We start from the raw sequence: 24,852 nt of genomic DNA on the forward strand, positions 1-24,852 counted from the left end.
GTTCTTTTATGTACAGTGTTCAAACTAATTAATTAATCAAAGCTAAAGTTATGAAGACAAATTTGACAGCACAAATTATTAAGTGTCACCTATCTTTTGTATCCATTAGCCACTGACGAGCTTCATATTTACCTTTACTTTCTCTTCTACCCACAAGCAAAGACAGATGAGCATACTCTGCAAACATTCACAAACTGTGACCAAAATGAGAAATCATGCCTCCAAACACACTCTGTACAGCAAATATTAATGAATGCATAGTATTTTATTCCATGTAGTGTAAACTACATAAAATGTAGTGTAAACTTAATTACCCACCTCTGCCCTCCCCAACCAATTAATACTAGTTTTTAACAATTCCCAACCTGTTAACCTTATTTAATTAGTATTCTTATATTAACTGTCTGACAGTGATTAACCTTCAACAGGAATTTAAGAAGCCGCTGTAAATGAACAGCCTGAGAGCAATTTAGTCACAGAACTGTTGTTAGTTATTTGCCATTACTGTAAATGTTGCTGTACTTGAAGCTTCTCTGCAGAATTGACAATAATTACTAGAGGCTCCATTTTTTACTAATTTCCTGTCATCTTATAGTGTCATACTGAAACCATTGAGCTAACTGGCTTCAGACTCTTGCTTTTAAGAAACAAGTATGGAATAAGTGGGAGAGGGAATATATATATATATATATATATACACACACACACACATACATACATAGTCGGTGACAGTACAATTTAAGCTGTTACCAGCTGTTGGTTAGTGCTGAGGGATGACTGCACCCTGGTGGTCCCTCATAGGCTGTTAACTTCACTTTAATTTTAAGCCAACAAATTTTAAATAGTCCTGTGCTGCCATCCTGTGTTTAGTACAAAGAAAATAATTGTTTTAATGTGTCAGAACAGGCCTTTCTGGATGTTAAAAAAAAAAAAGAGAGTGAGAGAGAGAGAGAAAATAAAAAATAAAAGAGTAGTTCTTACATATCATTTATCTATTCATCTATAGAATTATGTATGGTTCTGCCATTTTTTGCCTATGGGATCTCAGTATGTGCTCTTCTCTACTGGTATCATTGATTTAAACACTGTAGCACAAACACAGATTTGAACCCACAAAAGGTGTACTGGTCTATTACCACTCATCAACGGGAAGTAGGATGTCAGATTTTTCTGACAAGTCAGTTGGCTTCTAAGGCTGACCTTTGTCAGAGCGTGTCTCCTCTCCCACCCTCAGATATAACATTTCAAGCAAAAAGGTTAATTTTGAGGGCCTGGACAAATTAGAGAAGGTCAGAAATCGTCTTCCCCCTTCACAACATTACAAGGAAACAAACAGCTTATTAGAAAGATATGCTTGAAAGGCTGAATCAGTGTGTGACTTGAAGAGCATTGAAATATAATGAGCTCCAGAAGGCATTCACATAGGATAGTGTGGATTATTTAGAGACTGTATGTAGGTTTCAGCAAGGTTTGAGTTGAGTCTCAATATAACCAGGTTGCAAGATATGATTAATTTTGTTGTAATTTTTTTTTTCAATTCTGTGTGCACAATGGATTGGGCTAAATGAAGAACCTCAAGACTTCAGCCAGTAGGTGGTGCTGTAGTTTCCTCAGAGACCACTTTAGAGACAGTGATCTTAATATAACGTTGATGTAATCCAGTAAAGCCCAAAGTCATCCAGTAATGTGATGTCACACATTAACACAGTGCTTACCAGAGGTCATTTTGCTTAAATCACCGCATCATTTCAAGGGTTGGGCTCAGACTGAAAGGGCTAAGTGCTTATGTGCTTATGTATCGTACTATATGTTGGTGCAGGGAATTTATAGCACAATGTAGCAAAAGTGAACATGACTGGCGACATGTTATCAGTAAATGAAGTACCACTCATGCCATATTGTGCAAAAGTTTTGAGCCATTTTTCCTTATAAAATAGAATTTTGCACTAACAAGGAAATTCCCAAAGACAGAAAATCTGTGGCACCAGATGCTATGAAGTGAGGAATACAAAGGTATAACTTTTAGTTTAAATAATCATCAATATGTGCAGAGGAGGTCAGGAGAGATGTACACACGCATCTATAAAACACAGTGGAGGCTCTGTCATGGCTTGGGACTGCGATTCAGCCAGTGATGTTTGGGATCTTTTGAAAATTTATGGAATTATGATGCAGAAAAACACTGTCAGATTTTGATCCACCATGCAGTACCATCTTGAAAGTGTGAAATGCTTTATTTTTGCAGCATGATAATGATGCAAAAAAAATGACCACTGCAGTAAAAATATATCTGGATTCAAAAACAAACCATTGAACACGTTCACTCATAGATTGTCCTCCAAGACCACTGACTACTACAGGCAGCTAAGTTGCCTGGGAACGTTCAGGCTTTATTGAAGACTAAAGGTGGTAATACCAAATACTGACTTCAACCGTGTTAAAATTGTACAAACAATTGTACAAACAATCTATTTTCATTTTTTTTCATAAAATATATAGCAAGAGGGAGAGATGTGCACAAAAAAGAAAGGAAATCGTAGATAGAATTTATTGGGGATAAAAGAATTAAAATTTATGAATGATGTCATTTCATATCCAGTCACTTGATTCCATTCCAGGTCATGTTGACTCATCATCTATGCTGATTGGAGATGAGCTGTTCTTTTTTGAGATGGGTTTCCTCAGCAGCTGCCATCGGCAGACTGTAACCGTACCTCTGGGAAGATTAGAGAGGAATGAGTAGCGGGCTTCATGATGTCAGGAAAGGACCATGAGCTCCTCACATCACAACTTTATTAGTGTACGATGTAATCAAGAGCTGTTTGAGCACCAAGTGAGTTAGGTGGAAAATAAAACCACCCACATACAGCTGCTAATGAGTAATAAATGATTAATGATTTCCCCGTTAATCCTCTTAGTTTAAAGGATAGTAGAATATTGTTTTTAGCCTAGCACTACAAAAATTCAAGAAGAACCAGTTTATTGACATTAATACATGCATGCAGAATAAAGGTGCATATTTTTTTCATCATAGGTGTTTTTATTTAATTTTTTGTGTCCTATCAATCCCAAATTTTCATAACTTAGTTGGCCACACTTTTCCTAATGATAGACCTTTTTTTCTATGTCTGCTTTCTTGGGTTTTTTTTCAGTGTGTAACTACCAATTTGGTGCTCCAGGGTAGCTTGCTCAAAAGCACTTAATTCCACCTTTGCAATTTTAATAAATGGAACTATTTACAGTATTTAGTTAATATTTAGTTAATATATTTGCCATGGGTTCTAAATTGGAGTAATGCACAGTATCCAGGGGTCAGTCATTTTAAGGAACAAACACTTCAACTGTGCCAACCGTGACTTCACCTTCTGGATGGGGAACTTCACATACGGGAAGTTATCAGAACGTTGGAGAAGTTGCTGGATCTAGTGTACCCGAGAGATGGGCCATAACCTGGTCTGCCACACATGAAAACAAGAGTTGATACAATACTGGGATACTGCTACATTAAAAGCCCCAATCAAAGCAGCGATGACCTTCTCGGGAGTGAGGAAAACTCCACCCGTTGACTGTTCAATGCTCAGCTGGAAAATCTACGCAGCAATGGTTTTTAACGTTTAACTTCCCAAATCACAGAAAGGGAGTTACCAACTGCTTGCTCCTCCTGTAACATGTCAGTATAGTATGGGGAAAACTGTGTGCCATAACTGCCTGTTGAGTCTGATTAGTTTTAGATGCTTGTAATCGTTTCTGCAATAAGTCAGATTGGGAAGAAAGGGCTCCCTTTGATTGTTGTCATTATATTTTTGGGCAAAATTTCTAGGCCCAGCCAAGATGTGGGGGGATGGAAGGCTCAGTGGTGTCATTGCGTCTTTTTTGCAGATGATGTGGTTCTGTTGACCTCATCAAGAGATGGCCTCCAGCTTGCATTGGAACACTTTGCATTTGAGTGTGAAGCAGATGGAATGGGAATTAGCACCTCCAAGTCTGATTGCATGGTTCTCATGTGGAAAAAGGTGGAGTGTCCGTGACGAGTTTCAGTATTTCAGGATCTTATGTATGTTTGAGGGGAGGTTTGACAGATGGATTGGTGTGGCATCTTCGGTAATGTGGATATGAAGCTTGATTTACAGTTTGATCTATGTTCTGACGCTCACCTATGATCACAAGCTCTGGATAGTTGAAAGAATGAGATTATGGATACAAACAGAAACAAGCTTCCTCTGAAGCATGTCTGGGTTGTCTGTTGTAGATAGGATAAGACGCTTGGGGATTTGGGAGGGACACAGAGTAGAGCCACTATGAATCCACATCCAAAGTAGCCAGTTGGACGTGGTTGAGGCATCTGACCAGAATGGCTTCTGGGCATCTCCTAGATGAAGTGTTTTTGGTATGCCTTAGAAGGAGGAGGAGGTAAGGAGGCCCCAGGGTAGACCCAAGACATTCCAGAGAGATTAGATCTCCTGGCTGGCTGGTTGTGTGTTTATTTCAGTTATTTCATATTGGGGTCAAAATCATGCAGTTTGGGTTTATTATGTAAGTACAACACATAAAATGTTTACTTGAAATTTCTGTGACACCAGAGTCACATGATGGTATATCGACTTTGATGCAATAATGTTGATAAAAGATGTAAATTGTATTAAAGAAAAGCAGAGTTTCCTTTTTTTATATATCATTAACTAAATTAATCATATTAATTACATAAGTAATAATGCTTTGGGAAATAAGATTTCTATTATAATTATTACTATCATTGTTGTTGTTGTTGTTGTTGTTGTTTATGATGGACCGAGTTGAATTAGCAGGAGTCACAGGAATTATTAGAAAAAAGGGTTTTCATTTATTTAACCCAAAAAATTATTTTACAAAAGTAATAAATGATGAGCTAATAAAAGAGGTCAAAGGAACAAAATTAAACTCAGGCAAAGAACTCCAAACTCAACAAACCAAAGGAAATGACACACAGGGGCAGTAGCTGGGTCAGACCACTATGACACAACAGGGGTAACTAAACAAAACACAATCAAAACCACAAAAACTATGCAGCACAGTCTAGCTTTTTAATAAACTAAACACCAAATAAGAAAATCAAAACCCACTAAACCCTAAACTCAAATATTTAGTTAAGTACAAAAGCTTTTTTAATTAAAGAAAATACACATTCTCCCCCTTCAGCAGGAAGTGGTGGTGCAGTCCAATCATCCCTCTTTCTATTTAACTGCTTTAAACCCTAGCTACCACTTTTTGTCTGGCAACTCCCAGGGATCATGAAAGGTGAGAAACAGGTAAAAGAAACAAATATTAGTCACAAACCAAACAAAGTAATGAACTGGTATGAATACATGAGTAAACTAAATATGCGTGCTTACAAATAGAACAAATGTATCCAAACCAATCAATAAACTACTGCAAATTAAAGTGTGTTGTTTTAAATGAAGAAACAAAGAATACAAAAGAGTTACTTAGACTTTTAGAGTGTGGCCATGGGTTTGGCCATCACATTGTTGTTGGTGCTTCCCACAGTAAATTATTATATAAAGCAGGGGTCTCGAACTCCAGACCTTGAGGGCCGGTGTGCTGCAGGTTTTAGATGTGTCCTTGATCCAACACTGACTTAATTGGATAAATTACCTCCTCAACATGTTTTGAAGCTCTCCAGAGGCCTGGTAATGAACTGATCATTTGATTCAGTTATGTTGACCCAGGGTGAGATCTAAAACCTGCAGGACACCGGCCCTCGAGGCCTGGAGTTCGAGACCCCTGATATAAAGAATCTTCTCATGTTACATTCTTGTCTCTATATAAAAAATGAAGAAATTAGAAATAAAGAAATAGTAAATAGAAAATAAGAAGTTTTGTGCTATGCAAGTTCTTTTAAATTCTATATTTTATTCTATATCTTCTTTTATTGATCACTTTTATTGATCACTTGTGAATGTGTGTGTGAATGGGTGGATGACCGAATGTAGTGTAAAGCGCTTTGGGGTCCTTAGGGACTGAGTAAAGCACTATACATATACAGGCCATTTACCATTTATTTCAAGCATTCAATTAAAACAAAGTGATTAGCATGATCCAAAAGAATAGTCACTAAAAAAGCATATTTCACCATGGCTACACTGAGTTTTGTGGACATTTTAATTGCTTTCATTTAATCTGTATTTTTTTCTAGTTTCACATGAATTTATATTAAATATTTGAATATATAGAGAGGATGTGATATAAACAGGCTATTGTCAAGAGTAGTGACCTCTATTTTGACAAATGCAAATATACATTTCTATTGTTTTGTTTTAGTTTGTTTGTTTTTAATTAAGTGCTGCTGATATACTGTCACTATAAGTTATTAAAAGTGTATACATTAGTGTACATTACATTAGTACATTAGTGTATACAGTTCCATGGTACAGTTTCACATCTTTCTAAAACAGGAAATACTAGGTGTTACTGTTATAAGTACTGGGTGTTTTAATAACTGTATGCAATCTCTTTCCTGTTACCTTACTTCCTGTTTTGGTGGTTTTGGTGGTTTTTGGGGAGAAGTATATCAAAGTTATATGTAACTGCTAATGCTAATATGTACTTTCCTCACACTATTACACAGACACTGAGAGAACATGCACAAGATGTATGACAGTTTATTTATTCACCACTGCAGATGCTTAGACCATGAACAGCAACGACACCCTGTGATACTTTGTGGAATGTGGCATTAGTCCATGGCATGTCTCAGTAAAAATAAACTGCTATTACTTAGTGAACTTTGATATAATGCTATACTTATTATTTACTATAGTGACAAATGAAACAAACAAATAAGTACAGTGATAAAATATATCATTTTTCAGTGAAATACACTATACACATCCATTAAATGTCGTCGTGTTTAGTAATAGAAGGTGCTCGACTCCTCTTTTTAGCATTTCGTGCATTGTGTCTCCGGCTTACTCAGCAAAACAGGGTTTAAGGCAATCTATAACAAACTCTTTGTATTAGATGAATAATTAATCATTTTATGTTTAGATGATCTACACAAAACAGCTGTTTCTTGTTAGTGTTTGCTTTCCTTTTAGTCTTTTCCCCTTGAGAACATTAATATTGATGACATGAAGGGAGGCTGACCAAGCTCTCAGTCATTCTCTCACCACCACCACCACCTCTCTCTCTCTTCCCCTCCCTCTCTCTTATACCCACACCCTGGATGCAGGCAGGCGTGCACACACCGGCAGAATCACTCAGCTTCCGTGCCCCTCTCTTCTCTCCATCTCGCTATCGCTGTCCCTCCCTACTCTCTCCACCGGTGGATTTTAGCCCACTGCTTCGTGGAACGTCGGTAAGAATGATTCATCTCTTAGTATGCTCTTCATTTCTGTGTTTCTCTTTGGTTCTGATTTTTTACCAGGACTCAGACAAAGGATTGGGTGTGGCTAGATGGGCAATGGCAGCAGAAAAAATGTGGGAAAAGGGATGTTGAGGACACTGATGGTCATAGAGATAAAGATACAATATTACAAATTGTTTGGATAATTGGATTTAACAATGAATCGGAAAGGGTGAGAATATCACTGCTAATATTAATATTAATGCTAAGCTTAGTGTATATACATGTCGCGATAAAGAAATGACTCAGTGCGCCATAAACATTCTGGATGTGTGCCAAGCATATCTATTTCTTTGTCAAAGTGATTTTCCTAGGCCCCATTCAAATTCACACTAGTGAGGAGATTGCCGTTGCTTGGTTTGTAAATGACTTGCTGCAGGCTTGTGGGCTTGTCATATTTGCACAGAAGACTCTGACAAAGCAGCAGTTCAGACAGGCATGACTGGGCTAGACTGTGAAAGGCAGATTAGTCAGACCTGAGGCTAGCCTAGGAATAAAACTGCAGTGGAGCCTGTGGAGCATTGCCTATATCCACAAGGCTGCAGGGGTGGATGCAGTAGGGTGAGAGAGAGAGAAAGAGAGAGAGATGATGCAGAGGGAGAGAACAAAGACTTTAGCCTTAGAGAGGTAAAATCAGGGACAAAGGAAAGAAAATACAGCTGGGTGAAAGCAAGCACATGTTGACTACATCTACGTTTTGGAGAAGCCAATGTGAAGCCGTGTGGGAGGCAGCCACCACCCATGTTCATCCATGTGGATGTAGTCTGAGCAGCACATGTAGTAGCCACTCCCTTTATGTACAGTCATTGCAGAGTTTATTCTAAAGGCTAGACAAAGCTTTCACAGATTTAATGGCTCCTACGATGAACTTTCAGATTGCTACAATGATTTTGATCACATTATGCTGCATTATCAATTTAAGGCTCGACAGGAAAGGTCAAATGTGTGTGCTCAGGTATCTTTCTCACCTTTGCCAGCCAAAATGTCTGACAAGCCTGACATGACCGAGATCGCTCGTTTCGACAAGACGAAGCTGAAGAAGACGGAGACAAAAGAGAAAAACCCTCTGCCCACCAAAGAGAGTGAGTGCTCGTTGTGCGCCGTGTGTTTCTGATCACTGTTGAAGCCACAAAGGCTTCGTCGTCTGCAATCATTTGTTACTGTCAGTAGCTCCTCATCATCACTTCCTGTGCTATCGAGAGACCGCATTGTCAGCCGGCGGGAGCTCTGAAGCAAACAGCTGCAATGTCATCACACATTTTATACACAGCAAAATCAAAAAGCAACATCCTCACACACGTTTACTGAACAAGAGCCTACCAACGGTTGTGTTTCTCTCTTCTTTTCTAGCCATTGAGCAAGAGAGGAAAGGCGATGCCACACCTTGACTCAAGCACACGAAGAAAAGAAGCTGAGATGCGGCAACAAAAAGCACTTTCTTTTGATTATTACAGTATTTGAATCTCTTTCATTGTCTTCAGAAATGGGTGCTCTTAAGCTCCCCAGGGTGCTGTTAAGGGTATATGGCATCCTCACAAGGGAGCCTCTGTAACCAATATTAAAACTCCAGCCTGGGTGCCTGTCTTGTGCTGTTAGCGTATAGCTAACATGTCTCCAATGTTGCCAAACTGGGAAGTGGTGTAGTGATGTAGCACAGAGAGACAGGCAGGCATCCAGGCTATAGGGCTGGTGGGGAGCTGGTTATGGACAAGGGAGTAATTGAAGTTAAATCATGTGGGATGTTTTCTTAATCAACTTTTTACTTTTATTTATGAAATAAAAATGAAGACATGGAACCAGTCAGTCCTGTGCATCTTGATGTCTCGTTTTTACAGATGTGCAAATCAAGACAATCACAAACACAGACACACACTGTATTTATGAGGCAAAGAAATAAAGCAAATGACTCACACATTAAAATATAGAAAAAAATGTAATATAATGCTGGTGTATGTTTTACCTACTAATGTATGTTAGAGTGCTAATGTTAATGTGATTACAATAAACCAGCATAAGGTTTGGGATCAGAAAATATAGTGCTAGTGGCTAATCAGCCCAAGGTTTTATGGGGCCTTAAGCACAATTTGATTCTGAAGCCATCCCCCACCTCAGAAGCGCCAGCGTTAACAATATGTGGTCCATGCTTGATTTTTTGTGCTTTGTACGCCTAACACAACCCTTATCGTGGCTTATAGTGCACTGGAAAGCACCATAGGCAGATGTTGTTTTCTATGTTCCGAAATGTTTCAGCAAAGCTTCTGAGGAAATATTTTAATCAAGCAGTAGAAGCAGGTCTTAAAAATTAAAACACGGAGCTAACTGAGGTGTAACAATGCTGGATTATAACAGCAAAGACTCCAAAATAAGGCTGGTCTATAGAACAAAAGGCCTGTTTCATAATGGGACAATGGTAGTCAAATATTAAGGACATACATTTTCACCTGTTAGTTACTGAGCAATAACAATTATCTTACACCGAAGAACTAGCTAATAGAATTTTTTCATTATGTTAAAATGATCGTTATTTAGGAACATAATCCAAACACAAAGACCACACATGTTCTCTGGGCTGTTATAACTGACTAGTAAGCTAAAGGTAGGCTGCCAACCATAATGCCTTTGATTCACATACAATATAAACCAAGCTCACCTTACTTAAAGGTTCATTTTTGTTTTTGTTTTATATGTTCAAAATTTATATTCCACGGATGAAAAAAAAAATATATATATATATATATACACATACATTTACCCGCTAGTTTTGTGTGACATTAAATGAGCTTGAGACTCCCCCTGGTGGTGTGGAGGCCTCAAGCAGCTGTGTTGTCTTTTTATGCCCTTATGCTGACTCTTGTAATGTTAAACATGAACTACTAAATTAAATAATAAATTAATCACACACAAACACAAAGCAATATTGAAAATAGAAATATAGTAATTGAGTAACTGTTCAGAATAATTCCGAATTGGAAATTATTCCAATTTATTTATCACAGTGGCTAACATTTCAGGCTACCCTGTCTTATTTGCTATTACTTGACTGATAGACAAAATAATCTGTCTTCAATAACAAACAATTATAATAATCATAACAATAATTCATTTAGCCTTTTTTTAAGAAAACAAGCGCTAACTATTCAGGGGTGCAGGCTCATGTAATAAATAGAACAGCGTTAGGTTTTATGGTGTTACTAAACCAATACAATCTGTCAATCTTGGCTCTAGAATAGAATATAATTAATTGTTAGTTTGGTAGAGAAGTATCAAAAATGTGAAATAAAAAAATACAAACTGCACTACATTTGAAGAAATAGTCACTAACAAACTAAAAAATAATTTTTTTGACCACGTGAAGATAAAAATGTATGTCCACATGGTCTAAAAAATCAGAAAGCTGATGTTCACGCTTAGATTTGTGACAGTGTACAGAAGGATGATCTAATCAAGCGCTGCGGTTTCAGTGTGAAAACTACCACTAACTAAATAAATGCAAAATGAAGAGAATTGAGAGTGTAAGATTTTTACAGGAGACAGAAAAAAAACCTACAAACATTTCTAAGCAATGTTAAACACGGGTCTGATAATCAACGTCAGAATTCCCTGCTATGGTGAGATCTGCAGCTTCCATTTCAACTTTGTTGAATTGCAGTTATGCTCTTGGACTGCTGTATGGGACATGCCTCACTTAGAAAACCCTGCTATGAAGTTTTGTTGCCCTTGCACTTAATGATACACGCAGGAGTGTGACGCATTAATATAGCGGTACAGCCATACTCCTGTGTCCAAAGATCATCCCTAACCTGACCACCATCCACAAGTTAGGACTTCCAAACCATGATTCTATAAAAGACACCAGCCTTTTCACATATTTATAGACTCTTAAACGCCTGACGTCTGCTGCTGAGCTCGGTGAATCAACTAAAATTGGAGAAGAAGTCAGTCAACAAAGCTGACGGTTAATGTATCCACAGTCGTGGTGTATTGTTTTAACTGACAGCATTTTGTCCTGTTGAAATGATTGTGTCATTTTAAATATTAAAGTTAAATGGAGCAGTTGACAGAAATAGCTCTATGGGGGTGGGGACCGTTACAATAGCACGTAATGATTTGTATTGTTAAATTTGATTGCATCACCTGCGTTGGAAGAAAAAAAACGTGAACCTGAGTATGGTGTGAAAAATAATTTCATTCCCCATATTCCTGTAAAAGGCACTGGTTACAGCTATGTTTTGACTTCTAAATTGATGTTCAGAATTATTCAGTAAACATTACGGTGACACCAAAAATGACCAGTAAACCCACCCTAAACTCAATATCAGTGATTTATAACCCCAAATCTCCGCCTGCGGGTGTTGCTCCTGTCACCCTGCCTCCGCCTGTCAAACTTCTCACCTCCCGAGTTCTGATAGACCCACTTCTCGTACTTCACACTGCAAGCCATTCACCAACTCTCACTGGTCTCCTGTGTCCGAAATTTATTTTAGCTCAGTTTTACTAATGCATATTCACTTCACCACTGTCAATTACTTAAAAGGGTACGTGTGTGCAACACGTTCTCACTCCCAAAGTGTGTAAGGTGGTGGGTAAAAAAAAAAAAAAAAGAAATTTTCTATGTGCTCCTTGCAACATTCGTTTAAAATGTCACCCAATAAGCCCGGTGTTTTGTCCTGATCTGTAGTCCTGAGAGTTTCGATACTTATGTCGTCATGTAGACACGCCCAGATTGATTGTTTCTATCAGTAAATCCATTAATATCGTTAAAGGTTCTCTATTGGCTTAAGCTGTTCTCTACTATTCTCAACTTTTTGAGAGTAAGTCAGACCGGGGGTGGGGTGGGGAGGGGAGCTGTAGGTTTCAGTCACGACCTTAGCTGATATCTAATTAGTGGGGATTATCTACACCTCTCCGCTTTTTGTGCAGGCTGAGTGAATTATTGTTTTAAGGGATTTTGAGTGGCTTAAAGGGGATCTGACAAGTCCGCTGTCCAAGTCGCAAGTAAAAGTATGAAAAGACAGAAACTGGTGGTGATGATTCCTTGATGAGGGACATGATTATGTGGGCTAAAGCCAGAAAGCGAATCAGCGGGATTAAACGTGATCAGCCTGAAAGGATCATCCAATGCTTAAACCTGCATATAACTTACAGTTTTTTAATATTTTATCAAAAGTCAAACTAAACATATTATGAAATAAAATGACCTTGCAATGCTACATTTTAATTGTCATAGCCCTTACGTGTCTTATGTGTCTTTACTCGTGTAAATCCCAGACTGTTTTCGCACCAAGTTGTTTCCCAGGGAAACATCTATTATCCTATTATCACAACGGTGCCAATTTCGCCGATGTGTGAGGCGGTATTTACATGACTATATACTGTCACTCCTGAAAAGCTGTAAGGCTTTGTAGTACCCAGTGTCCCCATGGGATACTGGTGCCATCTCCCGAATGTTTCAAGTGATTTTATTTATATTATCTTTTAGCTAAGCTATCTTCGATTTGTGTGCACATAAAGATGAACAATAATCACCACAATGAACCCATACAGAGATTACTTTTTGTGTGAATAATGATCTTCTATTAGTCAAAAATAATAATTTTATTCTTAAATGTCTCCAAATCCGGGGGATTATTAGAAGATGGTTTTAATTATTCTATACGTAGTGCTCATATGGATTCACATATACTGACACACATACATATACTTTAAATCCATGCATATACTTTGTTTTTATAATTAGCATCAGAGCCTGGGAACAACAGGTGAATTCGTGTGCGTTGCTTCTTTGAAGTGCACTTATGCACCGACAATTCCTATTTGTCCATGGGAAGCCCCAGCCAATGTCGTTGACGCATTTCACAGTAAAATGTTACTTGCTGGACAAATCTGTCTGTCAAAGGGGGCACGACCATATAAATATCATGAGCGCCGAGTAGGGCGACAAACTTCAGTCGCCTCCTTCTTTTCTTGGCGCTCACATCTGGAATACGTCACACTAGCCTCTGCTTGGAATACACACGCTATGCAACCACTGAATTTCTCTGCAGTCTTGGTTCTGTTCCTGTGTTGTCTTTTTCAGCTGTCATCTGCTTGGTATGTCCTTTTTTTCTCTCGTAAAGAAAGTTTTAAATGCTATAGTTTCTATGGGTTTGCAATTGGTAAAATAACTTACAGGTTTAACATAGCTATCTTTTTTCCCCTCTACAGGACCATGAATAATTTCTTGATGACTGGACCTAAGGTAATACCATTTAAGATTTTAAGAATGAGTGTTGCGTAAAAGCTGTTCCTTCCAGCCAAATTCTATGTAATTAGCACTAACATTAATATTCATAACTTCCTTTCCTTTCTCATCCAAGGCCTATCTGACCTATGCCAGCAGCGTGCGAGTGGGCGCACAGAGTGGGATACAAGAGTGTAAACGCCAATTCGCTTTGGAGAAGTGGAACTGTCCAGAGAACACGCTTTCTTTGTCCCCACACAACGGCATGCGGAGTGGTAAGAACTCTTTTTGAATCAAATCTATGGCAACTAAAATTAGTGAGGTCGTGCGCTTTTTTTGAGAGCAATCTTGAAGCGCCTGTGCGTAAAGTGCTTTTCACGCACAAAACTAGAACTCATCAGTTACGCATTATTCGTGCCAAACTGGATATCCAAGTAAAAAAATCCGGATTTCTTTGTTTGTTATTTATTTTAGCCACAAGGGAAACTTCTTTCGTCCATGCCATCAGCGCTGCCGGAGTGATGTACACGCTCACCAAGAACTGTACGGCTGGGGACTTTGACAACTGCGGCTGCGATGACTCCAAAATTGGACAGCCGGGTAAACATGTATTCCATGAGCATTCTATCCGCGGTTACAGTAAGCGATTTCTAAATTGGCTTGTATTCCTACAGCGAAATAACGTCATGTGCTATTTTGTCTCAGGCGGTGTAGGGTGGATTTGGGGAGGATGCAGTGACAATGTTGCTTTTGGGGAGAAGATCTCCAAACAGTTTGTGGACGCGCTGGAAGATGGGCATGACTCGCGCGCAGCGGTCAACTTGCATAACAACAAGGCAGGCAGACTGGTAAGATTTGATCTTAATATTATTGACGGTTTTTTTTTATGTCAATAGTGTTCTGACACAGCGTAATAAATGAAAAACGAGATCGTTGTTTTTATTTGGCTTTCTGTTTATTTTTTGGTAAAACGTTTGTGCTCTCGACAGGCAATCAAAGCAACCATGAGGAAAGCCTGCAAATGTCACGGAGTATCTGGAAGCTGCACCATCCAAACCTGCTGGATGCAGATGGCCGATTTCAGAGAAGTGGGCAACTACTTGAAGATGAAGTACAAACATGCAAAGGAACTGGAAATGGACAAGAAAGCGGCGAGAGCAGGGAACAGCGCGGACAACCGAGACGCAGTCACGCACACTTTTTTGAGCGTCGCTACAAGGGAACTCATTTACCTGGAGAGTTCTCCAAATTACTGCGTCAAGAACCAGACCCTCGGACTCCACGGTACAGAGGGACGGGAGTGCTTTAAGGAGGACAAGAACATGTCCGAGTGGGAGAAAAATAGCTGCCGCAGATTGTGCAATGAATGCGGCCTAAAAGTGGTGAAGAAGCGCACAGAGGTTTTCACCAGCTGCAACTGCAAATTTCACTGGTGTTGCACAGTTAAGTGTGAAAAATGCAAGCGAGTTGTAGCCAAATACTTTTGCGCGCACAAAAGTGGGAGGAAAAAGAACAAAAAAGGCAGGAACAGTGCGCATCAACAATGACTGGGATCTCTTGCAAAATTTGAACTCTTCACATTATTCGATAAATATGATTTTCATCATATTAACCAGTTTTATATTTACGAACTACATGAGAAATTATTCTGCATCACATGAATGTTATTTAAATTTTTTAGCTAAAGTCCTTTAAAGCACCTTTCCCCCCTTTAGTTTTGAATGGAGTGTGTATAGGTCAAATTTTGTCTTGTGGACCAAAATCTCCAAGCATTGGAGCAACAGTAGCAGTGTTGGGAACTTGGGAGTTCCGAGGATGTTTGTTCGCTGTTTATCACGTGTGACTACTGAAATTGGTTTAATATTTAAAAGTCTACCTAATAATTATTTAAAATAATAAATATTTTTATACAATACACGTAACTGCCTCCCAGTTTGTCGGTGGTAAAATTCTGAGTCTTTTAGTCTTATATGCGGGTGCCTTGGTGTCATACAGTCTTTGGTAGGTAAATAAATTACTTCCTAATGCCAACCTTTGAAGTGCGAATAGGCGTCTCCTGAACCAGTCACCCAATCAGCTTTCTCGGGTCTCAAGACAAAGAAGAAGACTTATTTGGTCCTCAGTCAAGTAAAGGACAAAGCTGCAGCACACGGGGTCAAAATACCTACATCTCTATAAGCAGGATAACGACAACGGGATAGGTGAAGATGGCGCAATCAATTTTTTGGCTGCTGTTTGTTTCGTGTAGAATCAATCCTGGATACGCTTGGTAAGACATGTATACACTAGTTGCATGCATGCTTTAAAATAAGTGAACAGAAGACAGAATTATATGACTTTTATTATTATTATTATTATTATCATTATTATTATTGTTCTCAGGGTCGCAAGCAATTTTCTGATGACGGGGTCAAAGGTATATATACATATATATTTGATTGCTTTTATTGTGGCAACATTTTTTTCCACATTTCAAATGTAATAAAAACAAAATAAAGGACAGACTGTCACTGCCTCTTCTGCAGGACTATCTCACCTACGCAAAGAGCGTGCAGGTGGGCACACAGACTGGCGTCCAGGAGTGCAAACGCCAGTTTGCCTGGGATAGATGGAACTGCCCCGACAGCGCAACCCAGCTTAAAGGACTGAAACGAGGTAGTTATTGTTTTTCTATTGAGCCTCAAGTTTTATTCGGCATTTCCAACCAAATGATTGGTTTTCCCAGATTTTCCTGGCAAAAAGTAATTTCCAGTGTTTCTATGCTTTTTATGTGTTAATTAAAGCAATTAAATCAATTAAAATATCTTTACAGAACTATTGTTAGACTTGTTGCAATCTCTGCTACGCCCCTGGCCAGACCTGCCTTTAAAATACTCTTTTACCCGTGCTTGAATATGCACACGCACACCCATGGATGTGGATCTATTTTTCATGTTTTTGATGCTGATTTAGTTGGTGACCTTTGGACATGTTGACCTTTATACCACTTTATTTTTCTTTGTACCTTTGTAGTGTGGCCTTGATTATCACAGAGTTATAATAAAAACAATGCAACATTCTACACGTTATTAGTCAATGCTGGTTATGTATTCTCCTATAAGAGGCTGTGGCAGTAGACCTTGTATGTTTCCTCTCATTCAGCCACCAGAGAAACGGCTTTCGTTCATGCTATCAGTTCAGCAGGGGTCATGTACACTCTGACCAGGAACTGCAGTCTTGGCGAACTCGAAAACTGTGGCTGCGATGGTTCAAAGAACGGGAAGCTTGGTGAGTCAACGTACGAGTTACAGCGCCATTTGTCAACATGCAAGTTCTTAATTAATGATCTTTAAGTATTCAAAACTGTGTCGTGCAGGCGGTCGCGGATGGTTGTGGGGTGGCTGCAGTGCTAACGTGGAGTTTGGAGAGAGGATTTCCAAAGAGTACGTGGATGCGGAAGAGACGGGTCAGGACTCTAGGGCTGCTGTCAACCTCCACAACAACGCGGCTGGCCGATTGGTGAGTTGTTTTCAAACGACACGCACTTCTTTACTAACCCTTCATCACTCAGCGCTAAGGCATCAGCAGCCGTTAACAGAACCTTGTTTCCAACAGGCCGTGAAAGACACAATGACGCGTATCTGCAGATGCCACGGAATGTCTGAGAGCTGCAGTGTCAAAACCTGCTGGACACAGCTGTCCGATTTCAGAGCCGTGGGCAATTACTTGAGGATCAAGTACATTCACGCTGAAAAGCTGGACATCGACCAAAAGCGCATGAACGCCGGTAACAGCGCGGATATCCAAGGTGCCATCATGGACGCGCTCGGCAGCATCGCACAGTCAGAGCTCATCTACCTACAGGACTCTCCAGACTACTGCAGGAAGAACGCCAGCTTGGGGGCGCACGGCACGGAGGGCAGGGAGTGTCTGCTGCACGGACAGGGCTTGACGCAAGGGGAAAGAAGGAGCTGCCGCAGGCTGTGTCACGAATGCGGCCTGGGAGTGGAAGAAAAGCGCACGGAGGTGATGAGTAGCTGTAACTGCAAATTCCACTGGTGCTGTAAGGTGCACTGCGAGGACTGCGCCCACGTTACAGTCAAACACGTGTGCGGCAGGAAGGACGGTGGGGATGGAAAACGAAGAGATCGTGGACCCAAATGAAAACGACTGCGTTTATGGATTTGTCTGTTTGCACTTTCCCCCCTCTTTCGTGTATGATATCCTAGTGTCTATTTATTAAGAATGCTGTAATTAAAATAAAAATGTAAAAAAAAAAAACCTTCTAAATATTTGTATCTACAATTTCAGTTTTTCTCTAGAAGAGGGCCACCACAGTTTCTGACACCGCGCACGCACATAATAAGAATCAACTGCATGCATTTTAAAAGGGGGATTACAGGGATAACATCGTGCAGCTTACGCTACACCGAGGTGTCGATCCAGCGTTTATCCGCCACCACTTTGATGTCAATGTGGATTGATTTTTATTCAAAGAGCAAAGAGCCTTTGAAAGACAAATTAGGGAAGCGCTTCCACCATTCAAGTTACAGTGTTTGGTTGGTAATCGGCGACACCATTGCCCACGCTAGTCTTTGTCACATTCCAAATGGAATGCAAATGTGTCTCAACACATTAAAGCTAAAGCCTGGTGTTTATTCGCTGTTACATGAATCTTGTATATGCAATCAGACACTTATATAAAAGCATGACTCACTTTTTTCCCCTGAAAAGCAAGATGATTTCTAATCTTATCATCTGCAAGTAATTAGGTATTAGTATTAGATCTATCTCTGCTGGCATGTCAGTTTTTCTCTCCTGTACCCCCTGTATCTCCAAAACCTTGCCTCTCAGCTGGATGTGTCATAAATCTGCCACTGATTCCACTAAATGACTGATGGCATGGATATTACCTTCTTCAGGGGGCCCATGGCTGGAGGGGAAGGCGTAGGGGGAGGGAATGTTAACAGTTATGGGTCTGGTGACAGGTCTGTTTCACTTATCTTTACAGAACAGTTACTGTTGCACCAATAAAAACACAGAGATAAGTGAGAAATTCTGACATGAATTATCAGACTATCTGGTGTCTCTACATCATAAAGCCCCGAGACCTGGGGCAAAACAGCGAATGCATTCCACTTTTTCAGTTTTCAACCATGTTTGCAATGTGAAATTAGGCATGTCATATTAAATCTAAACACAAACACTGTGGCAAATAGTTACACAACTCTACAAATAAACAGACTACTGTTAGCGTATGTACTGTTTGGGGACAAAATTGGGTTCTAACACAACCAAGGATCAAAGAAGCATAACATCAAGTTAAATTCCTGGCTGCAGAAGCAAACAAATAACACTCTCACCGACCTGAAACGCTCCCTCCCACACTTCCCATTTGTCTGTTTCCCCTCTAGGGATGTCCCGTATTTCCCATGCTGTCCTGCTGTGCGTTAATGAAGGTTTTGCCCCACTGGAGGCCCTCACGCTTTATCTCTACTCTCCAGTGAATACATTACTGGTGCCATATTGTTCCCATATGATGCTCAGCTGTGCTTGGATTTACTCTACAAGTGAGATGCCCCTGAGCAGACCCTGCATTTGACATTTTTTTCACCCACTAAACTGCATTTATTTATCTTTCAGGAGTTTTATGATTTTAGCATTTCAAACATTTTAGACTCAGTAAAGGAATATTTTTTTTAAGGAAGAACTTACATTGACCCATCACTTTTTATTATTTATACCACATTTGGTGGCAGTTACATGTCACAGGGGTATGTTTCCAATTCAGGATAAAAGAAGAAAACAGAGGTAGGGGGTTCTGCCACAAGGACCCCCCAGGGGAACTTGTGTATTCTCCCAGAGTGGCTCAGGGGGGTCAGAGCGTGATTGATCACCCCTTCTCATTGCTGCCCTCCTCTATCACCAGGGTGTGAGATACCAAGAGGTCTCACACAAGCTGCAGGTGGGAAAAAAGACCGAACACAACCAACAATAAGACTAAAAGGTAGAATGGTAATAAAAGTGTGTGTGTGTGTGTGTGTATATATATATATATATATATATATATATATATATATATATATATATATATATATATATATATATAGACTATATATATATATAGTCTGCTGTCTGCTGTCCATTAAAAATTGACAATCAACTTTGAGCAGACTTAACCATGTGTTAGAAATGAAATCAACAGCCTCTGTGTTTACAGATCGACCATTTGCAGTGCATGCATGCTCTATTCATAGCTTTCTGACCACAGAAGCCTTTTACTCTCTTACACAATAGGTGAGAGAGTATAAAAAAAAAACACACGCATTCTTAAAGTGTGCTTAAGCAGGGGTAATTTTAGACCGATCATTTCACAGTGATGAGTAAGATGATGGCTGGCAAGTAAAGTCACTGTGTTATCAAGTGTAAGTTATCATTCACAACAGACAAGAATGAATTTTTCTAACGTTCCCTCAAAAGCAGAGGTGATGGGATGGAATGCCCAAACTCTAGCGGACTACATGCGGAAGGTGAGTATTAAAACTAGTTTGAAGGTGAAAGTAGAGATGTTTATACCTTCCAAGTACTGTAGTCTCTTGATTAACATTATTTATGAACATCTGATAAGCGCGACTGCATAATTTGCAAGAACAAAAGCTCACTTTTTAACCAAGAAAAAGATATATTTCCTGCTTTTTCATTCATGCCTTGTTTTAGTTGGTAACACCTTATCTAAAAAGTAGCATTTCACGCTAATTTAAGGAAACAACAAACAAACAAGAAAACTTGCATGGTTTAAATGTGCTCAAAGCTTCACTCTCCTCTCAGCTTAAACTGCCAGGCTGTGACAGAGTAGTGACAAAGAGCAGCATAGATGGAGCACAGTTTATGGTAAGCGTGTGTGTGTGTGTGTGTGTGTAACATTTCTTTTTTTATTATTCTGAAATCACAATAAATCTGACTTTCATGATCTCCAAATCCATGTCATGTAGAATATGACAGAGTGTGATCTGCAAGTGTTCCCCTGCCTCTTTGTCCCGTGAGTCTAACTGAAAGTGTATTTCTTACACTGACAAATTACCCAACAATTAATATCTCTGAAAACATGAAAAGGTTCATTATATTGATTGGTTGCATGTTTTTTTGTATTAAGTGTTTTGGACCCTAAATTAATAAATAATATAATGATACTTACCATCTTTGATAATATTTTACTTGTCTCTGTGCTGCACCTTTATAGAGTAATTACTAAGATACAAACTGAAATTAACAAAGAAGAGCGCAAGAAGGCTACTAGTCACAAGTAAGAGCGTAAACTACATACACTATTTATATCTTCAGCTGACTCTAAAACAGTTGCTCACCGAACATAAAAAAAAACCTGTCTGTTTTATTTTTTTGTCCAGATCAAAACCGCTGAAGTATCCGAAACAAGATAAAGGTCAGTTTAACCGTGTCTGTAACATTGTGCTACCATCTTTCGTAAGGCTTCACTGTCCTCTTTTTACAATTTATTTCACTACAGTATTTGTACAAGAAGTAGACGTTTGGGAATCTGATGAGTTCGTAAGTAAATACACTAGCCACTTCATTAGGCACCCCTTGCTTGCTTGTTGGACCCCCTTTTGCTTTCAGAATCACTTAATATTTGTGGCACAGAGTGCATCAAAGTGCTGGAAACATTCCTCAGAGATTTTAGTCCATGTTTACACGATGGCATTTTGCAGTTGTTGGTTCTGATTCTAATCGTTGAGTTTGAGAGGATCTGAGCTTTGTGACGTGGTGCAGCAGCCAAACTCGACTAGATGTTTTTCAAATCTTCTACTGCCTGACTTTGATGACCATGTGTGAACTGTTGCCTCAGTTTCCTGTTCTTAGTTGACAGGAGTCGTCTTCTTCTCCTGCAGCCCATCTGCTTCAATGTGTTGTGTGTTCAGGGATGCTCTTTTGCATAACTTGGTTGTATCGAATTACTGCTGAGTTAGTTACCATTTTGAACTCGGACATTCCACTTACTGCATATTTTCTCTTTTTCTGACCATTTTCTGTAAATCCTCTATCTATGTGAGGGAAAAACCCAGGGGTTCATCAGTTTCTGAAATATTCAGACAAGGCGATAACAATCATGCCACATTCAGCAGGTGGCTTTCAAGATGTTTGCATGCCTAAATGCACTGCCGTAAACGTGATTACCAAGTTGATATTTGTTTTAACAAGCAATTGTACGTATGCACCTAACAGCTTAATTACGCACCTAATACGTCATGTGAAATTTTTTTAAAAAGTTGCTTTTGTCATGAGTTGCACTCATGCGCTCTGCTTGTATCACATGTCCGGGCTGCGGTAAGGACAATGAGAGCGATGATCCAATCTATGAGGGTCCAGAACACGAAGCAGAGAATTACAACTGCAGTGTAGTTGAGCAACAACCAGGACAGGACAAGACAAGTGAAGCAAAGTACAAGCAGCCTGCTGCTGGAGACCTAGCGAAGCCTCCAAGACCCCCCCGAGGGCCAAAACCTCCAGACTGTCAAAGAGGTAAAGGAGAGCAATTCAGAATAATACTGTATAAAGAAATGCAGTTATATATGTAAGCATCTCAGTGCCTATATGAATTGGGGACACTTTCACAGAGATACTAGACTATATTAGACCTGTCTGTATGGGTAGAGCAGCCCTATTTTTGCTCAGAGATTAGTCTGAGACAAGACTGACAAAAACAAAGACTAATTTCAAGCCAAACAAAATAGACACTTTACCCCCAGGCTGACTCAAGACTGTGGCACCAATCAGTGACATTTGCTTTGACTAGTGTGACTCACTGGTAAAAAGAGGAATGACTTCAAATTTGCGGTTTGCTAACATTATTATGCAGCTTTTTTTGAGGCTGTAGCACTGAAAATGTAGCTCTGCTACAGGTTTCTGTGATGAGAATTTTATGCAGCATGTTATGCCTACCTACACTGTACAATTTCTTCTAAGGTTTGACTATTTATTTATTCTATTTTTTGGAAGTAGCTAATTCTCCTGCTCCTCCTTTACCTAGTATGCTTTGAAACCAGAACTGGCATTAATGTGTCCTGAATGTATGATAACATGTGCACAGAACCTCTTCCTGAGCCACCATTCTCTCAAAGAACCTTCAAACCTCCACTGCCATCAACCCCAAGGGGGGATCACATCCTCCAAAGACCGTTAAAACCAGCAGGTAACAAAAATGTGTTGAATCAAAAAGCTGAATTTACCAGTTATGATGAGTGTTGTACGCCCATTTCATTGAAAGATTTCCTTTTTTTTTTTTATTTATAAGTTCCTGCAAGTGTGCACTTAGACCGGAGCAAGAAGCCTGGATCATCCCAAAAAGACATTCCAAAAATAAGTATGCAACCTACAACATGCTGGAATAGTTATAGCAGGTTACAAAAGTGTTACACTGTTGTTACAATGTTTATCATTTCTATTTCACACCATCAACAATGTCCACAAGAGGGCAGTGCTGTAAAAGATACTATCAGCAAACCTCATCATCCAAAGGTGCCTGTGCCTACTGATGTGTCCAATAGGTAGAACAGCCTGAACAATTTATGAGCATAAAAAGACGTTCACTTTAATTCAATGCAACTATTTAATAATTGTGTGTGTTGAATCTCTCCTCTTTCAGGCCAAGTAAATTAATTCCAGAACCTTCAGGAGTGACACAATCTACAGAAGAATACAATTCGACACCAAGACTAAAAAAGGTATTAAAAAAAAAAAAGTGCGTTAAGTTATTTATACAAATGTGAGAAAACCCAATGGTCCAATTAAGGTTTTATTTATAGATCATGAGCACTTTCAGAAAGGAAACAGCAGATCACAATGCTGTACAAAGAGAAAGAACAACAGAGATGCTTATATCTTATACACTGCCTTTTATTAACTAGTCTAACTGGAACTGTCTGTGATAGCGCTACACTTACACTGACTGTTCTATCATGGTGCGCTCAGGGCTTGGATTCGAGTTGGTATGGAGGAAAGTTGACAAGACACCAAGCTGAGGCTGCTCTTCGGGAGGTCAACAAGGTCAGATGTTGCACCTTCTCATTCTAAAGCAGACAGAAAAACACACACACACACACACACACACACACACACACACACACACACACACACACACACACACACACACACACACACACATCTGAAATGTTACTGGATGCATAATGTGAATGTATGGGTTTGTGTATTTACATGTATGTATCTTTAAGGATGGTGCCTTTGTGGTGAGGGACAGCTCTAACGGCTCAGTCGAGCACCCCTTCACCCTGATGCTGCTGTATCAAGACAAGGTTTACAACATTAAGATCCGTCACCAAGGCAATGGCTACACTCTCGGCAGTGGCCTCAAAAACACCAAGGTAAACTGGAAGCAATGACAGCGTAATGTTACAAAAAAAAAAATCAACATGCTCGCTTAAAGTAAACTATTCACATCTTGCGGCACGCCTCGGGGAATGTGTGATGCTAAGTTGTGCTGCACTGCATCATTAGGTCCCCGTCATTTTTTGTGTGTGCTGTTTGTGCTTCAGAGTTTCCCTGGGGTGAAGGAGCTGATTAACCATCACACACACACCCCGCTGCAGCTCATTGATGCCACAGACCAGAGTCATGAAGAGCACCCCCAGAGTTGTCTGCTGCACCCTACGGGACATTGACCAGCACTGACAACAGTTTTAATGTGCGTGTTAGCACCTTTCTCTGTGCTCATATATGCTAATCTGTGTGCATGCATGCATGCGTGGCCTATTCAAAATCTTTTTAAGAACATGTAAAGCAAATGTCACAATTTTCACTCTCAAAGGTCATTGTTATGCAATTCATCTTTGTGCTGCTCTCACTTGTATTTTTAGTAAACACAAAGAGAGATTTTTTTTTCTTACATGGGTCATGGTTTGTTCACAAAGGAGCACAGCATTACCTCCTTTATTCACACCTCTGAGGACTGCTGCTTAACTGCCTCTTGGATTTTTAGAGACGCCAACTTGTCAGGGTGGCCAACACAAACGATCAGATCACATTGTCTCTGATTGGTTCGCACTGCCGGCAGAAAGCAAATATCTTGTTTCACAGCTGTGTCAGATCTATCAAATATTATTACACTTTAAAACCACACAGTCTGAATTTAAAACCGAAACACAAAACATGTACTGACATATTAGGTTGCTTTCTCGTTTGTCTTGCTATTTCAAACAGCACTACTAATTCAGTGTGACTGACAACAACATATGTTTTT

At 39.6% G+C, this 24,852-nt stretch overlaps 4 protein-coding genes across 4 annotated transcripts; all 4 read left to right on the plus strand.

Annotated features, from left to right (window-relative positions):
- Positions 1 to 7,184: 7,184 nt before the first annotated feature.
- On the plus strand, positions 7,185 to 9,177 carry tmsb2 (thymosin beta 2). The gene is made up of 3 exons (XM_026188912.1): positions 7,185 to 7,333; positions 8,359 to 8,463; positions 8,732 to 9,177. The coding sequence occupies exons 2-3, from the start codon at positions 8,364 to 8,366 to the stop codon at positions 8,767 to 8,769; spliced, it is 138 nt and encodes a 45-aa protein (XP_026044697.1). The 5' UTR covers positions 7,185 to 7,333; positions 8,359 to 8,363; the 3' UTR covers positions 8,770 to 9,177.
- Positions 9,178 to 9,248: 71 nt separating this feature from the next.
- Positions 9,249 to 15,889, plus strand: LOC113034377 (protein Wnt-8a-like). Its single transcript, XM_026188886.1, has 5 exons — positions 9,249 to 13,619; positions 13,738 to 13,876; positions 14,076 to 14,201; positions 14,307 to 14,449; positions 14,591 to 15,889. Exons 1-5 carry the CDS (start codon positions 13,245 to 13,247, stop codon positions 15,146 to 15,148), a joined length of 1,341 nt encoding a protein of 446 aa, XP_026044671.1. The 5' UTR covers positions 9,249 to 13,244; the 3' UTR covers positions 15,149 to 15,889.
- On the plus strand, positions 15,882 to 17,853 carry LOC113034382 (protein Wnt-8-like). The gene is made up of 5 exons (XM_026188899.1): positions 15,882 to 16,017; positions 16,127 to 16,256; positions 16,743 to 16,868; positions 16,957 to 17,099; positions 17,196 to 17,853. Exons 1-5 carry the CDS (start codon positions 15,934 to 15,936, stop codon positions 17,742 to 17,744), a joined length of 1,032 nt encoding a protein of 343 aa, XP_026044684.1. The 5' UTR covers positions 15,882 to 15,933; the 3' UTR covers positions 17,745 to 17,853.
- A 2,045-nt stretch (positions 17,854 to 19,898) lies between these two features.
- Positions 19,899 to 24,502, plus strand: lcp2b (lymphocyte cytosolic protein 2b). The gene is made up of 14 exons (XM_026188935.1): positions 19,899 to 20,110; positions 20,409 to 20,471; positions 20,573 to 20,619; positions 20,821 to 20,883; positions 20,987 to 21,021; positions 21,106 to 21,146; positions 21,929 to 22,118; positions 22,687 to 22,788; positions 22,891 to 22,959; positions 23,068 to 23,143; positions 23,242 to 23,320; positions 23,568 to 23,642; positions 23,828 to 23,977; positions 24,149 to 24,502. Exons 1-14 carry the CDS (start codon positions 20,033 to 20,035, stop codon positions 24,272 to 24,274), a joined length of 1,194 nt encoding a protein of 397 aa, XP_026044720.1. The 5' UTR covers positions 19,899 to 20,032; the 3' UTR covers positions 24,275 to 24,502.
- The last annotated feature ends 350 nt before the right edge of the window (positions 24,503 to 24,852 follow it).

The sequence above is a fragment of the Astatotilapia calliptera genome, chromosome 2 (genome assembly GCF_900246225.1).
Source record: "Astatotilapia calliptera chromosome 2, fAstCal1.2, whole genome shotgun sequence".
NCBI classification, from domain to species: domain Eukaryota; kingdom Metazoa; phylum Chordata; class Actinopteri; order Cichliformes; family Cichlidae; genus Astatotilapia; species Astatotilapia calliptera.